At 46.5% G+C, this 14,112-nt stretch overlaps 1 protein-coding gene across 2 annotated transcripts in view; it reads left to right on the forward strand.

The window, feature by feature from the left end:
* negr1 (neuronal growth regulator 1) overlaps positions 1 to 14,112 on the forward strand; it is a 131,888-nt gene that overhangs the window by 70,129 nt on the left and 47,647 nt on the right. For both annotated transcript variants that reach the window (XM_076022652.1, XM_076022653.1), the window contains exon 4: positions 6,339 to 6,470. In XM_076022652.1, coding sequence (XP_075878767.1) covers positions 6,339 to 6,470 — 132 coding nt within the window. The remainder of the gene's footprint in view (positions 1 to 6,338; positions 6,471 to 14,112) is intronic.

Here is a 14,112-nt window from a genome sequence, read left to right on the forward strand (position 1 = left end):
CTTTGGCTCACTGCCACCGGAACACGTTTCAAGGCAGACTAACAGCCCCCTGTTTTTATTTGTTTGGGTTTTTTTGGTTTTGTTTTTTCAAATATGAACCATCCACATGGTTTCCATTCTACCCCCCTGTTCTGGCCCAGACCTTCAGCTAGGGCCACTAGGCAGCGGTACACAATGTATCAGCGTGGGTTGTTCACCATTTTCTGGAGTTAAAAGGATAAATTGATGTAGAAAACGCCGCTCTGCGCTATAATGGATTCCTCGGCGATGCCCGCCCTATCTGTGTGTCGCAGCCCTGAAGGAGGCCCTCTCACAGAGCCCCCACACAATGTGGGAAATTGCTTACTGCAACGGGACTCGGCCGACGTCGGCACTGAATGTGAAATTAACCTTGCTATGATTTCTTTAATTTGCTCAGAGTGACATCCCCCTCAGGTGAAAGGAGCCTCGGCGAGTCTCTCCATTTGCTCGTCTGACTGAGTTCCTTCTCGGCCTCTTGTTGCTCTCGCTTCGGCTACGCTAATGGCTGCGGTTACTTTGCGTCGCTCTCCACGTTGCATGGGGTTACATTATTCTCCCTTTTTTTTTTCTCCCACCCTTGAGCTCACAACATACAATGTTCTCCCAAGCATTTATCAAGGATGCGCTTCTCGCTTAATGGCTCCCGTGACCTTTTCAGGCCCCGCCGTTACCGCTGTAATCGATACGAAAGCCATTTAGAGCCGGGGAGCGAAAATGCATCCAGATGTTTCATCAAAAACAAAAAAATATTGGCTCTCATTTATCAGGAAGGAGTGCAGCCTAATTAGATTTCTTAGAAATTGAAAGAAAATGTTCCATTTGTTGGCAAAATATGGGAGTTTGGGGTGTGATTGTCCGGAAAGAAAAGAAAACAAACAAACAACAAACAGGCACCTGCCATGATGAGATAAATCGGAGTGTTTTGGTTTTGCATCAGTGCAGTTGCGTTTAATTCAGTCTTGATGATTTGGGAAGAGGAGTTTTATCGAACTAATAACGACTAATAAGAAATAAACTCCAAACTCCAGTTGAAAATTCCACACAGGATTTTGCTTTTGTATTTCAAACATTAAATAAAAGAGACGAGTGTGCGCGAGTGCGTGCATATAAAATTTAACTCTAATGTCCAAGTCCCTCGTCCGCATAGGTTATTGCTTAAATCCAGTAACCTCTCTTTTCTTTTGTCTATTGGCTTGTGTTCAGATTTTTGTAAAAAAAATAATAAAAAAAAAAAGAAGAAGAAAATTACTCGTAATCTCTTCCAGTAAATTTAATCAAGTTTTGTGCAGGGTGGCTCATCTTTTGTGTGACTTTTATTACGCACATAATTTTTCTGTGTGGTGTGAAAATTAATTTGGCTGCGCAACAGTAGCAGGATGTTAACCATTCTACCTCTTTTTTTCCCCGCCTCCCTACGGTCATAATCAAAATTGCTCAGCGGGGAGATAAGTCTTTCCTGCAACTGGGCTGCAGTTTACACTGTTTGATTACCTCCAACAAAGAGGTCATGCTTCCGAGCCAATTGTCTGGTTTGTTTTGGTTGGAAGCATTATGGAAAAACTAGCAGCTCATTTTTTGGCAGTGGTTTTCGCATCAGGCTGAGGTGGCCCATTAAATTTTTGCTACTGCTCAGTATCATGGGCACAAGTACAAATTATGTCCCGCGTTTATTTGTTTAGCAGGAGAAAGAGGTTAAATTAGGTGGGCTTCCTCGTTTGTTTTTGTTTAAGGTGACACATTTAGAACTTTTGTGAGAGACCACACGTTCATTTCAGTTTTAGCTCCCTGCAAATTTATGCACATGCAGGCCTTTGCCCAGAAACATTCCAAATATCCTATTATGTTAATTTTCAAATCTAAAATAAAAATAGAAAAAGCTCCCCAAAACAGCACATTTAGCCATCTGTAGAAAATAAAATAAAATAAAGCTCAGTTTTAGCTGGCTGGGCATGTTGGCCTGAACCATGGAGAGGTGTGAGTGCTCCTTGTGACATCACAGAGGGTTGATTTCCGAAAACCCATATTCTTCCATCTCAGTAAAGTGAGGCCTGGAATAGTAAATGATAGAGTATTTTTTAGAATACTCTTTTTTTTGGGGGGATTTTTTGATAAAAATTTTTTTTTAAAAAATGTGAAAAATATATGTCCTTGAACAGGAGGAGTGGAAACAAACAAGCTGTGTTTGCTGCAGAATAACGTTTTACTTACTCAGTTACTTAGTTAGTTAATTATCCTCAACATAATCTGACCATGTGGAGCTAGTTTTCCGAGATAAGAAAGGATAAATGGTTGACCTTCAACAAAAATTCAAATCCAAGCGTTTGCACATTATTCAAAAAAAGCCCAAGACCTCCTCGAGGTTGTAATGTTCACCTCTATCATTTTAATGGAGCCCTGATTGGCACCTGTGGATAGAGAAGAATCCAAAAATCCACTTAAATGTAGGACCCCTTTAGCTGCATGTTTTGCTTGATTGCCGCTACCAGCTGGATCCTTGCGGTGGCACAGGCAAAGACGAACACACGGTAGGAACCTGAATCTGATCGGGCTTTACATGAAGACATGCAACATTTAATAATAAGTACACAAATGTTCTTGCAGCTGCTTTCTGTCAGAACGGAAACAGAACAAACCCATCATTCACTGGATTGAATATACCTCTGCTCCGCCCGCTTAATGATTCTCCGCATAAAAGCCCCGGCGGCTTCAGCTTTCCTCGACGCAGGCCTGAATACACAGTAGGGAGACGTAATGGCTCCGTCCTGCAGCTACGTTATTCCCATTCATTTTTCGTCAAGCACGTGCTTTGTCTTTTCTCCATCCGCCAGCTTCAAGGAAACCAAACCCGCTTTGTTATATTCACACAGGTGCAAACGGCACAATGGTTATTTGGCAGCCAGAGATCCTGTTTTTATATCAAATGTTGAGCAGAGCAAAGGTGAACCATCTTCCTCCCACTCCCCTCCTTTTGAAAGACAGACTTTTTATAGCGGTGGAGCGCTCTCCTCCCGCCCCGCCGGCTCTGGAGCTGGAGTTATTATTCTGGAGTCTAACTTTGCCATAAAGGCGGCACACGCGTTGTCGATTTTCTGTTGAAATTCAGTTCACGGGAGGTAAAAAAAAAAAAAAAAACCTATACAGTAGTTGGATCCCACTCAATAATAGCATTGATCCCCACTAAAAGCAGCAGAAGGAGAAAAAAAAACATTGTCTGGCCCGTGGTGCCATTGAGGTGAAGAGCAGACGAGACGGCCTCTGGCCAGCCGCTGGAAGGAAATATCTTCAGACTGAATCAAATCAGACAGTATCAGGTTCCATGCTTCCAGAGTGAAGTTTGTGTTTCTTTCTCAGGTTCTGCACTGTTCAATTAACAGGAGGCAAAAACAAGTCAAACAAGAATTTTTGGGGAACGCACCAAGTCGTTTGCATCACAAGTCGTGCACATGCATATATTTTTGTCTCCCCCTTTTTTTTTATTTTCAGACAGGATAATAAATAAATGAAAGTTTCATTTTCAGGCAGCATCGCGGCGCAGGGCTGCACCCAAATTTGCTCTCACAACATTACGTCTCCGCATCTCAAAGAAAATAGACCCGGCTTCATATCTCACAGTGCAAAAATAGAGCGCTGAGGCAAAGTCTTTGAAATAATATTAATACTTTTCCAAATCATATCAGTTCTGAGATCCAAGTTCCTGCCGGCTTCTCATAAACAGGAGGAGCCCTGCCGAGCGAGTGCTGGGCCCAAGGAAAACGCCTCCTCCTCTTCTCCGTTTTGTTTTCTTGTTCCCTCCTCGCAGTGCCCACGCCACGCCAACTCCTACTGGGTGACTCACACCTCACCATTTCCTACATACATTATTTGTATTGAAAGGTTATTGATTTATTTATTTATTTATTTATTTTTTTCTTTTTGAAACGCTGATTGCGATAACAAGCACAGTGGGACCGACGTTGGAGAAAACTTGAGGAACAGCTGGAGGCGATTCAGCCGTTGGGTCAACGGGACTGGAAGCCAATCCTGTGCAGCCGTGCGGTGGCTGCAGCGAATAATAGGTCGACCGTGCTGGCGGCATTTAGAAAGGAAGTGGAAACGCACGCTGAGACGCAAAGTCCCCACCCCCGTGACACAGCCGGTAGCTTGTGTCACGGGGGCCAAGCCAAGCTAACAGCCGTTAGCTTGGCGTCTCCCGTCTTTCCAGTGAAGCGCTCACGCCACAAAAGACAGAAACGTGTCGGGCGTAATTCTGCCTCGCGGCTCCTTCCGACTGCCTCATTGTCTGCAATAACCACTGCCGCCTTTGCACCCGCGTTGACGTAACGTACCCTCTGCATTTGAAGCCTCCCCTCCACCGCCCAACCCCTGCTAATGAGCGCCGCAGTTTTTCAGCTCGTGCACCGGTTACACTGCCTCCGCGTGTCGTGCTATCGGGCTCCGCGAGAAGTGGAAGTCGGTTAAATCAACAAGGACGAGCCGGCCTTGTTTTCCATTATGGTGACAATGCATCAACTGTCACATTATCTCAGATGTCTTGTCAGCAGCAAGCGAGGAGGTGTTTCTGTTTTGTTTAAGAAGCTGTTTGTTTGTTTTTTTTTCCCCTTCTTTTTTCTACAAGCCTTCCGTTCTCTCTCTCTCTCTCTCTCTCTCTCTCTCTCTCTGCTGGGCGGAGACGACGAGCAGCTTGGAATGGCAGCCTTCCCACTCCTCAGCCCTGGCGCCTCTTTCATGAGCCGTGCTGAGTCAGTGTCAGATCTCCCAGCTTACTTTTCTTTTCTTTCTTTTTTTTTTTTTTTTTTTTTGCTTGATTGCGCACTTTTCTTTGATCCCCATGCTTTCCCGACACACCTCTTGTAAACTAGCGCCGACCCTCCGCGAAACCTCGGCCCCGGACGTGCGCAAATAAATTTCCTGCCAAGCGCAGCCGAGACGGAAATTAGCAGCGTAGGGGGTGGTTTCCCAAAATGTTGCTCGGGGTGCCTCCCTGCTGACACCCAAAACCGATTGTTCAACGAGCCCAACCAGTTCCCATCCGCTAGGTGAATAATCCGCACTCTGCTCTGAGTGCTGTTTTTAGGAAGATAGAAAGACTGCACCAACTCTTTACCTCCATCATTTGCTCTCGCGCTCAGAGTATAAGTGTGATTGACAAGCTTCAGTCAGTCACACTCAACACCATAATGAATCACAAGCTGTCTTCTTTCTTTGGACTAAAAGAAAATTCACTTCTTATTCTTACGACCTCTGACTTTGCCAAGATGCTACATCTTAACGGCTCCAGTGTTCATCGAACTTGTTTGTCTGTTTGCAATGTAATACACAGACTGTGGAATATGAAAATCAACGCAAACAAGATATATGTAAAAAGCCAAAACATTAAAATTGTGTTGAGGTTAAGAATTACTGTTACAGGACCTTTTATTATCTTATATTTAAAGAGAAGGCAGAGGTCCCTCTGCTCTGAGAAGAACTAGTTCCTTACCTCTAGCAGTAGAAGTGGGTTGATTTAAAGGTACATCTGAACATTTAAGTTTGTGTGAATTTTGTAATCTCCAGGTGGTGGAAGATTCATTTCATAGTCTTTTTTTTTTTCTTCACTCTATATATTGTGATTGAAGGAATTCTCTTTTTGAATGAATTCATCCTAAGATATTTTGGAAATACAACAGTGAGATTCCGTGCTGGTTGTTTGAAAATCATGTTTTTGGCTTGGTAAAATTTGTAGAAAAGGCCAAATTGTATTTTGTATCCTATATGACAAACATTTTTATTTGTGTGTGTCTCTGTTTTCATAGATTTGCTATGTTTCGCTATGTTCTGTGGTATGTCGCGCGGCAGTCGCAGATGTAATTGTGGCAATATTATTGCATCAAAGTATTGATCAGTGTCTGATAAGCTCATGAGGGATCAATCAATCAACGTCTGCGCGCTGCCTTCCACCAGCTAACGCTAACGTGTCAGTCACGCTGCCGCTAGCCGCTAACTGCGGAGCGCTGACGTGTGCATCAAGCCGTGCGCTTACCCTGTCTTCCTGGAGCTGGTGGTCTAACTGCATGGCCACTATTTCATTTCCTGCCGCCGCGTCAATACCCACGGATGAGTGCGCCACTAATCGGCCGAAGTCAAACGGGCCTTTGGCGCCAAGCGCTATCACTGCGCGACATCGACTGAAACATAAAGTTAAATGATACTTTTTCTAATGGGCGAGGCAGGACGGCGAAAAGAAACGTAAATAAGATTGGTGCCTGTGTGTCTGTTTGTGTGTACTATTTGTACACACAGTGCAAAACCTTTTTTTTTTTTTCCTCTCTGATTTCCAGCCAAGAAGCACGACAACGGTGAATATCTCAACATCACTGGCATCACGAGGGACCAGGCCGGAGACTACGAATGCAGCGCTCTAAATGACATCGCCTCTCCCGACACCAAAACAGTAAAAGTCACCGTCAACTGTGAGTATGTCTCTGTTTTATCTGCCACCGTCGAACGCGCTGTTTTCCCGCCTACATGAAAGGTTCGACTTCAGACGGCACACGGCGACGAATCCTTCAGAAGTTTTCGGGGGGGGGGATGAAAAAAAAAAAAAGTTCTTAAAAATGCCAAAAGATTGAAGTTTCTTAATATTTAATGTAAGAATTCCCTTTTTCGTCCGCACACGTCGATGATTAATTCCAGCTTAGGTAGGGTCCTGCCGGCTTTGAGCGCCTTTCCATTATGCAGGTAATGAGTCTTTCAAAAGAGAGCGGAGACAGTAACGAGGAGTCGGGTCATTAATGAATGATACCGAGGTTTTCAGCCACCGTAGTCGCATGGAAATCAGCATCTCGTAGGTACCAGGAAGGGAATGACTGCTTGACAATTATCTCTGCCCCCCCCACCAAACCACCATGCTGCCTCTCTCTCTCCCTCTCTTTCTTCTTAGCAGCGTTCCGCTGCTTTACTGTTGCATAAAGAGACGTTTGCTGCTAAGTCTCACTTTGGGCCAAACTTAGAGAGGCGATGAAGGGTGAAGGGGAGGGGCGGGAGGAGAGGCAGATTCCCTGCTGGCCCAGTTAATGAGTCACATCCTGAAAGCTAATCATGCTGGTTTTAAGCCATACCATAACGGAGGCATCTATAGATTTTTTCTTCCTTTCTGTCTTTATTATTTTTTTCTCTCTGAGTGCAGCAGCGCTTCCACCGCACCAGTCAACCACTCTGCGTAAAGACGGCTTCATTATAACGGGCAAAAAAAAAAAAAAAAAAGAAAAGTCCGGCAGCTATTATTTCTGCCGGGTCTCAGCAGAGTTTTTTTTTTTTTTTTTTTTTTTTTTTTTTTTTAGCAGGCCAGTTATTTTTAGCCTGCACTCAAACACGGCCAGAGAAAGAAGCGCACTCGCTCCGCAGTTTCTTTCTGCTGCAGAACAAACAGCGGCTGATAAGACACGTCTTCCGACACTCGCTCTGAACTCCCGGAGCGAGTCGCTGGCTTCAGTGTCCAGACGGAGGGAACTGATCTGGGGTTTGCGGGGTTGGGAGGTGGGGGTTGGGGGTGGTGGTGGGCGGCGGTCGGGATTTTCCACCACTGTCTGACAAAGCTGGCGCAGCCTGAGCAACGGAGCGGCACTTGGTTTTTCCGAATGCGCCCGCAGTTCGTCAAGTGTTAAGGCCAAACTTTTTTTCCTGGGTCTTATCGGCGCCGGACAGGTTGGCGGAGCCGTCCGTGTCATTGACCAGCCGTTCATCTTTCTCTTCATTGGCCCCCATCGCCCCCCCCCCCCACACCCCCCGAAGATTGGCCGCAGACTCAAAAACATCGCCGCCGCCGCCATCGTCGCCGTCAACGCTCTGTTTTCAAAAGCTCTCAAACTTTTTTTTTTTTTTTGCATCCAGCAAAATTGCTTCCGATGCAAAGGAGGACGTCGCGGCGCAGGACGGAACTCGCGCATTACTTCTGCCTTGCGGAGTGAGAAATTGAGATTCTCTATTGCGCGCCGAGCCTGATTGCAACGGACTGAAATTCTTTCTTGGATACCCTGCAAATTATTTTGCAGCGTATAAATGAGCTGCACGGACAAAGCCGGGCTGCAACGTTTTGACCAGTGAATGCTGTTGAGGCAACTTGCAAACAACAGCAGCCAGCACATTTAGCCGAGCTTAGAAAAGAAGAGGGTTTTTTTGGTTGCTTGGCTAATAAATTGAATAAAAGTCTTTTCATATTTTATCAGATAATTTTTTTAAATGCCCTCAAATTCGTTTTTTTTTTTCCATTTTTAATTTGCTGGAATAGTGGTTTCTTTTCAACTTGTTGTGCTAATTTTACCACTGGAGACAGTTTTGCGCGGATACAAACGTTTTCCAACCAACCTGACATTGACAGTGTTTTTAAAATAAAATGCAGGACTCAGAACTCATTTTCTCAACCGTGACTTTCTCAGCTGGTTGCACAGTTTGTCCTCCGCACCTCTTTTGTTTTGTCAGTTCCGCTGAACAATACAGTCTGTTTCCATCGGCTCCTTCAATGAGTTCCTCTATAAAGTCGTTCCGGCTGACTCATGCAGGTGTGTGTGTGTGCGCACGTGTTCACCCCAATCAGAAAGTGTCGGAGGTCTTCAGAGGTTTCTTAGTGATTTCCCACCTCAGCCTCTGACTTGGAGTCAAACAACACAAACAAGACGAGGCTGATGGTGTAATAAGATGAAGGAAAGAGTGTCTGTCTATCTATATGTGTGTGTGCGTGCGTGCGTGCGTGCGTGTGCGTGCCTTGTGTATGTGTGTACAGACCGGATGATAGTCTGCTCTGTGTCAACCTGAGGAATTATTTTTTTATTTTTTTATTTATAATTTTTTTCTTTTCCGGAATTCTTTTTTGTTTTCCATTAATAATAATGATTTATCAATTACTTAATGTTCCATGCCTTCAGACAATGTGTTTCAATGTCTTTTATGAATACATTTTCTCACAGTGTAACACTGACTAAGCATCAAACCCAGGGGCATGTTTTGTGTCAGCGCCAGTGTAGCGTTTTTCCCTCTTTTTCTCCGAGGCCTCAGGCCACATGTGTCCTTTACGCTAACGTACAGATTTTCAGTTAGCCTGACGCTAACAGGGTTTGCGACACAACATGAAACCTGATGCGCACTTATCGATCATAAACTGTTCAGCTCTGTTTTGTTTTTGTTTTTATTGAGGTAATTGAAGACTTTTGCAGATTTTTGCAGGGAGCCTTGACATGTTTGAGGTGTTTTCGAATCGACGTGCAGGTGGTCCGATGCGATGAACCTTCCTCTGTCTCCCAGCAGCAGAATTTAAGTGGAACAATGGTTGGTTCTGTGGCATTCTATGTTTAACAATATTTCCCTATTCATGGCAGGTACTCTAGAATAATAGCACATAGAATAATACACAACAGGCCTAGTCGAGTAATAACACTGCTCAGCTTAAACCTGCATGTGAGCAAAATTCCAGAATCAGCGGAGGACAATAAATGTCACCTAGTTGATAAAGCATGTCTGATGGTTACCAAAGATATACCAACCTGCATTCACACGTCCGTGTTTTATGGGCCTCCGCTGAAAAGTGGCTCCGGCCAACAGCAAAATATCTCTCGTGTGGCACTTCTGTCACCCGTTTTTCCGTGCCCCTCTGACAGCTCCTTATTCAAAATTTGTCTTCAGTAATTAGTTTAGCCCAGTTGATGGAGCAGCCAGTGTCTCTGCAAAGTGTAAATCTCGCCGCTCCCTCCCACTTCATTCATAAATATTTCATAATGTCTGACACCCCGTTTGAGCTATGGCCAGCACGCCGCTCCGCAGAGGCGACACATCTGGCCTCACAAGCAACCCATACATGACGGGTCCCGTGTTTTATCGTGACTCCTGAGCGTTTTGAGGACGAGGTGACTGCGAGAGCTCCGAGAGCAAAGCTAACAGTGAGGCAGATACTGCGAAACCACCTTAACTGAATTATCATATTAAATGTCCATTAATCATCGTGCGTGGTCCCGTGAAATCAAAGCCGGCTTTGGAAAACGTGAATCAGTTGTGTTTCCAGACCAGCCCAGCAGAGGGCAGAGACGACAACGCAACACACTCAAGGTTTGCAGGTGCCCTGGCATGCTGTTCTACATACTCTGGTTGTAACCAGTGGTTAGTCGACTTCCTGCTGCCTCTCCATATACTCTCACCAGTCGGCCTGATCGGACGTGCGACACCACCGAGGCATTTTCAACCACACAACAATCACTCACTGAATGTTTATACTCTCTGTAAACCCTTCATGATGTTTAAATCCCAGTAGATCAGCAGCAGGTTGTAAAATACTGAGACCGCCAGCACGTTGCGACACCAGCAACCCTGTTCGCCACATTCAAAGTCACTTCAACCGCCTTTCTTCCCCAGTGTGATGCTCGCTTTGAACTTCAGCAGGTCGTCTTCGCCACGTCTTCGTGCTTAGCCGCTGCCTCGTGATTGGCTGATGAAGCTGTTTGTCCAAATAAGATGTTGAACATTGTACTTCATAAAGTGGCCGGTCAGTGTACTCCACAGGGCGAGGGCAGAAGGCAAATGCATTTCTATGAAGTGATGCAAGTTACACCCAACGTCAGCGCTTGCTGGAAAAAGCTGTTAAGCTGTTTCCAGAAGCTTTTAGATGCACATCAGCTGTTTATCCAAGTGTGTGTGTGTGTGTGTGTGTGTGTGTGTGTGTGTGTGTGTGTGTGTGTGTGTGTGTGTGTGTGTGTGTGTGTGTGTGTGTGTGTGTGTGTGTGTGTGTGGAGGGGTTGACAAAGGAAACACCTCAGATGAGTGAAGCCACTTCAGTGTGATTCACTGGAAGTGTGTTCCAATCACCCCAGCTTCCATAACCTTTTCTGAACAACACTTCAAACTAAAAAACAAAAAACAAAAAATGAACTGCAAAACACACCCATTGCATCCTGTCATTCTGACGACCACAAGAAGACGTAGTAGACAGACCAAAGCCGTTGTTGACGCAGCAGAAAGAACCTGAGTCAGCTGGTGACCCCTTCCAGGTTTTCCCCCCCGCCCCCTCCCCCAGCAAAAAGAGAAGCTTTTGGAGCCGTCTCGGCGTGCTGTGTCATTCATGCTTTGCCGTCTCACATCAGGGCGCATTCACAGGGAGCCAAGGAGTGCGTGGGTGTGGGGGGTGGGGAGGATTATTAATGAGAGCTCTGTGCGCCAAATTCTCCATCACGATTTTACACGCTCGCTGGCAGGCGAGGCAGGAACAGGAGACAGGATGATTACATGGCAAGATGCAAGAAATTAACTTTATTTAAAAAAAGACGTTATTATGCTGCCTTGGCACATGTCCATACAGCTGGTACAACGGTACCAGTTGGGAGAAGTCGGCCACTCGACTGAAGTGGAGCTTCTCGCTGTGGGGGAGGGAGGGATTCTGCAGGTGTCAGTCAAGCCAGTTTCCACTGAGAAAGTTTATTTCCGATTTTCCACTCAAAAACAGAGCTTTTTTTTTTTTTTTTTTTTGAAGCAGCCGAGTGTCTGCGCCGATCCTTCTTGCACACAAGCAGCCCAATTGAATTAAGTCGGGAGCATCAATCTGTCGTGACTGCACCATTTGTCTTCTGCGCCTCTAATAGGACAGCGAAGGCGTAAGCAACACTGATGTTTTGTGGGTTAACCGTCTAATTAAATATACAGGCAAACAATTTCTCTACGCTTTCAAAACAACCCCCCTAACCCCCTTCTTTTTTTTTTTTATGTAAGGCTAGGAGTATAGTTGACTTGTGGGCTAATTGCAGATTAAGGCCACTAATTAAAATAAGCAAACCAAAGTAATGAAAACAAAATTAAGCTGCGGCTCAACATAATACCGGCAGGCCTCCCGCAACTGTAAGCCTGTCGTTTGGCTTTCCACGATACGGCGAGTGAGGCTCGGCAGCGCGTTTTGAGCCGTTTTAACTCGCCCGCTGTTTTTGAAAGTCCCCGCTCCGTTTCAACCGCCCCAAAAAAACACCTTGATCAGATAGCGTTAATTTAATTACCACTCTGCCAGCGCAGCTCCGTGATGAGACGGGATGAATCCACACGCGGGCACAAAAGGAAGTGGCACTCGTCCAGAGGGCCGCGCTCCCGTCGCCGTTGCGCTAAAGAGCCCACTTGGCAAAAAAAAAAGCTCATTTCAGCTGTGACTTTGTTTTTTTCTCTTTCCCAACTGATGAAATTTGATGATCTCTGACCCACTTTACGGATTTGCATATTCATCTTCGCTGCAGGTGGGCGTCATTATTGGCTGAAGTCCTCGCCGCACAGTGTGCGTCGAAAGGCGTAAAGACCGCAGCTCGAAGGCTGAATCAGAGGGACTGATGGCGACGGAAACGACGTCTGGGCAGGAGTTGGTGGGTTGGAGTGTGGGGAGCTTCTGCCCGAGATCAAACGCCGGCGGTTTGATTAATTAATGAAGCCGCCGCGTTGCAGAACAATCGGAACACGCGCGGATGAAACAATAACGAGGAGCCTTTCTCCGTTTCAAGAGGGCCAATCAAAGGTAGTTGACCTCCACTTGTCGTTCGGAGAGCTCGCCGTCCTCCGGAGAGAGCCGTCTGCCGCTCGCTCCTTCGTCGAGTGACTGACCTGAATGACACTCGAGCGTTTGAACGTCGCTGGCGCGGAGAGGCGGGCTCGGCACAGATCTCGGTCCAAACGTGGGATACAAAGAGCTGCCCCTGCGTCGACTTTTGTATTTGCTCGTGGCTGTTCCGGAGGTCTCGCCTCAAGTCGATTGCATCCCCACCAGATGATCGTTTGACGGTCGCTGAATTGCTGCCGAGCAGTTGGATAGAAGAGAAATTGAGCGGGAGAGACGATTTGAGTTGCAGCTTAGCACCACATGTGGGAATCGTTGAGGTGCGAAGGTACAGACAGCCCTTTACTCTGTGGCAGGAACCTGCAACAGAACTGTCGTGCCAGTTTGCTTGTTTTTCTGCAATACTACTTAAGAACCAAATGTAAATGTTCCTACTATGTGCACACTGCCTCTGTGCAGTGTTTGTGTTTGTATTTCCGTCCTGTTTGAACAGGTCGCCCTCATAATCTCGCCCCCTCCTGATGTATGGTTTGGATTTAACCTGGCAGAGTCGTTTCTCCCTCCTCAGCCTCTCTTGTTTGCCTCCACAGCGAGGTTTTCATCGTGCAAAGCAAAAGCCGTCCTGCGCACTCCTGCCTTGTGTGCCCCTGCCGCGCCACATCGCAACTCTGCAGCTGTCAAGTCGGCTCCCGCGGCCGCCTCGCACACAGCAAGGGATGAGCTTATTACTTTTGTCTTATCTGGAGTGAGTGGCCAGCAAAACTGCGCGTATCGAAGTGGGCACCAACTCCCGCAGGAAACCGCGGCTGCGGACTTGGCACATTTCTGACGGTCATCAAAATTCAGGGCCGTCCGCGAGCACTTCAGATTCTGTACGTCACCTTGTCTTCCGACCCTGCCTGCCTTCCTGCCTCCCGCCCAAGTCCGCGTCATCGGTGCCTGCTTGAGATTCAAGGCCGGCTCTGCCAGATGCATGCTCCTCTCCGTGCCCCCGCAGAGCTGCTCCGGGGAGTCATGACCGACCAGCCCCGATAAATAAGACCTGATACTTGTTTACTTGTGGTCAGTGGACACGCCCCCGTGACCGCCCAGTGGTGCAACGTGGGGCTGGTCACAAAGACGCACTTTATTCATCGATTCATTTATTTGATTGTGCGTCTGGCTGCGTGTGCAGCTCCCAACGTGTGTCGGTGAGGCGGTGGATCAGGATGGGCGCCTTCCTTCCCAGAGTTCATTGAAATGTATTGCGGGAGGCACTTTAATGCCGTCCACAGTCTCAGCCGAGCATTTGTCGACACTCTGAACTAAGCGCCGAATTGGTCCGACTTGCGATTCAAAAGAGAAGGCTTCCAAGAAATGGATTCTGATCCCATCCTAAGTAGAGTTAAAGCCAGTCCCCTCGAGCTGTTTGGATGTAAATCCATCTCACTACATCTCCCTGAAGCTCTCGTCTTGATTGCTGTTTGGATTCCTGCCTGCATGCGGGCCACGAACAAGTGAACCCAACTGAGGTATTCTTCAGAATAGAAAAAAAAAGAAAAAAGATA

Source organism: Nelusetta ayraudi, unplaced genomic scaffold, assembly GCF_046127955.1.
Source record: "Nelusetta ayraudi isolate G7.1 ecotype Tasmania unplaced genomic scaffold, CSIRO-AGI_Nayr_v1 ptg000013l, whole genome shotgun sequence".
Classification (NCBI taxonomy): domain Eukaryota; kingdom Metazoa; phylum Chordata; class Actinopteri; order Tetraodontiformes; family Monacanthidae; genus Nelusetta; species Nelusetta ayraudi.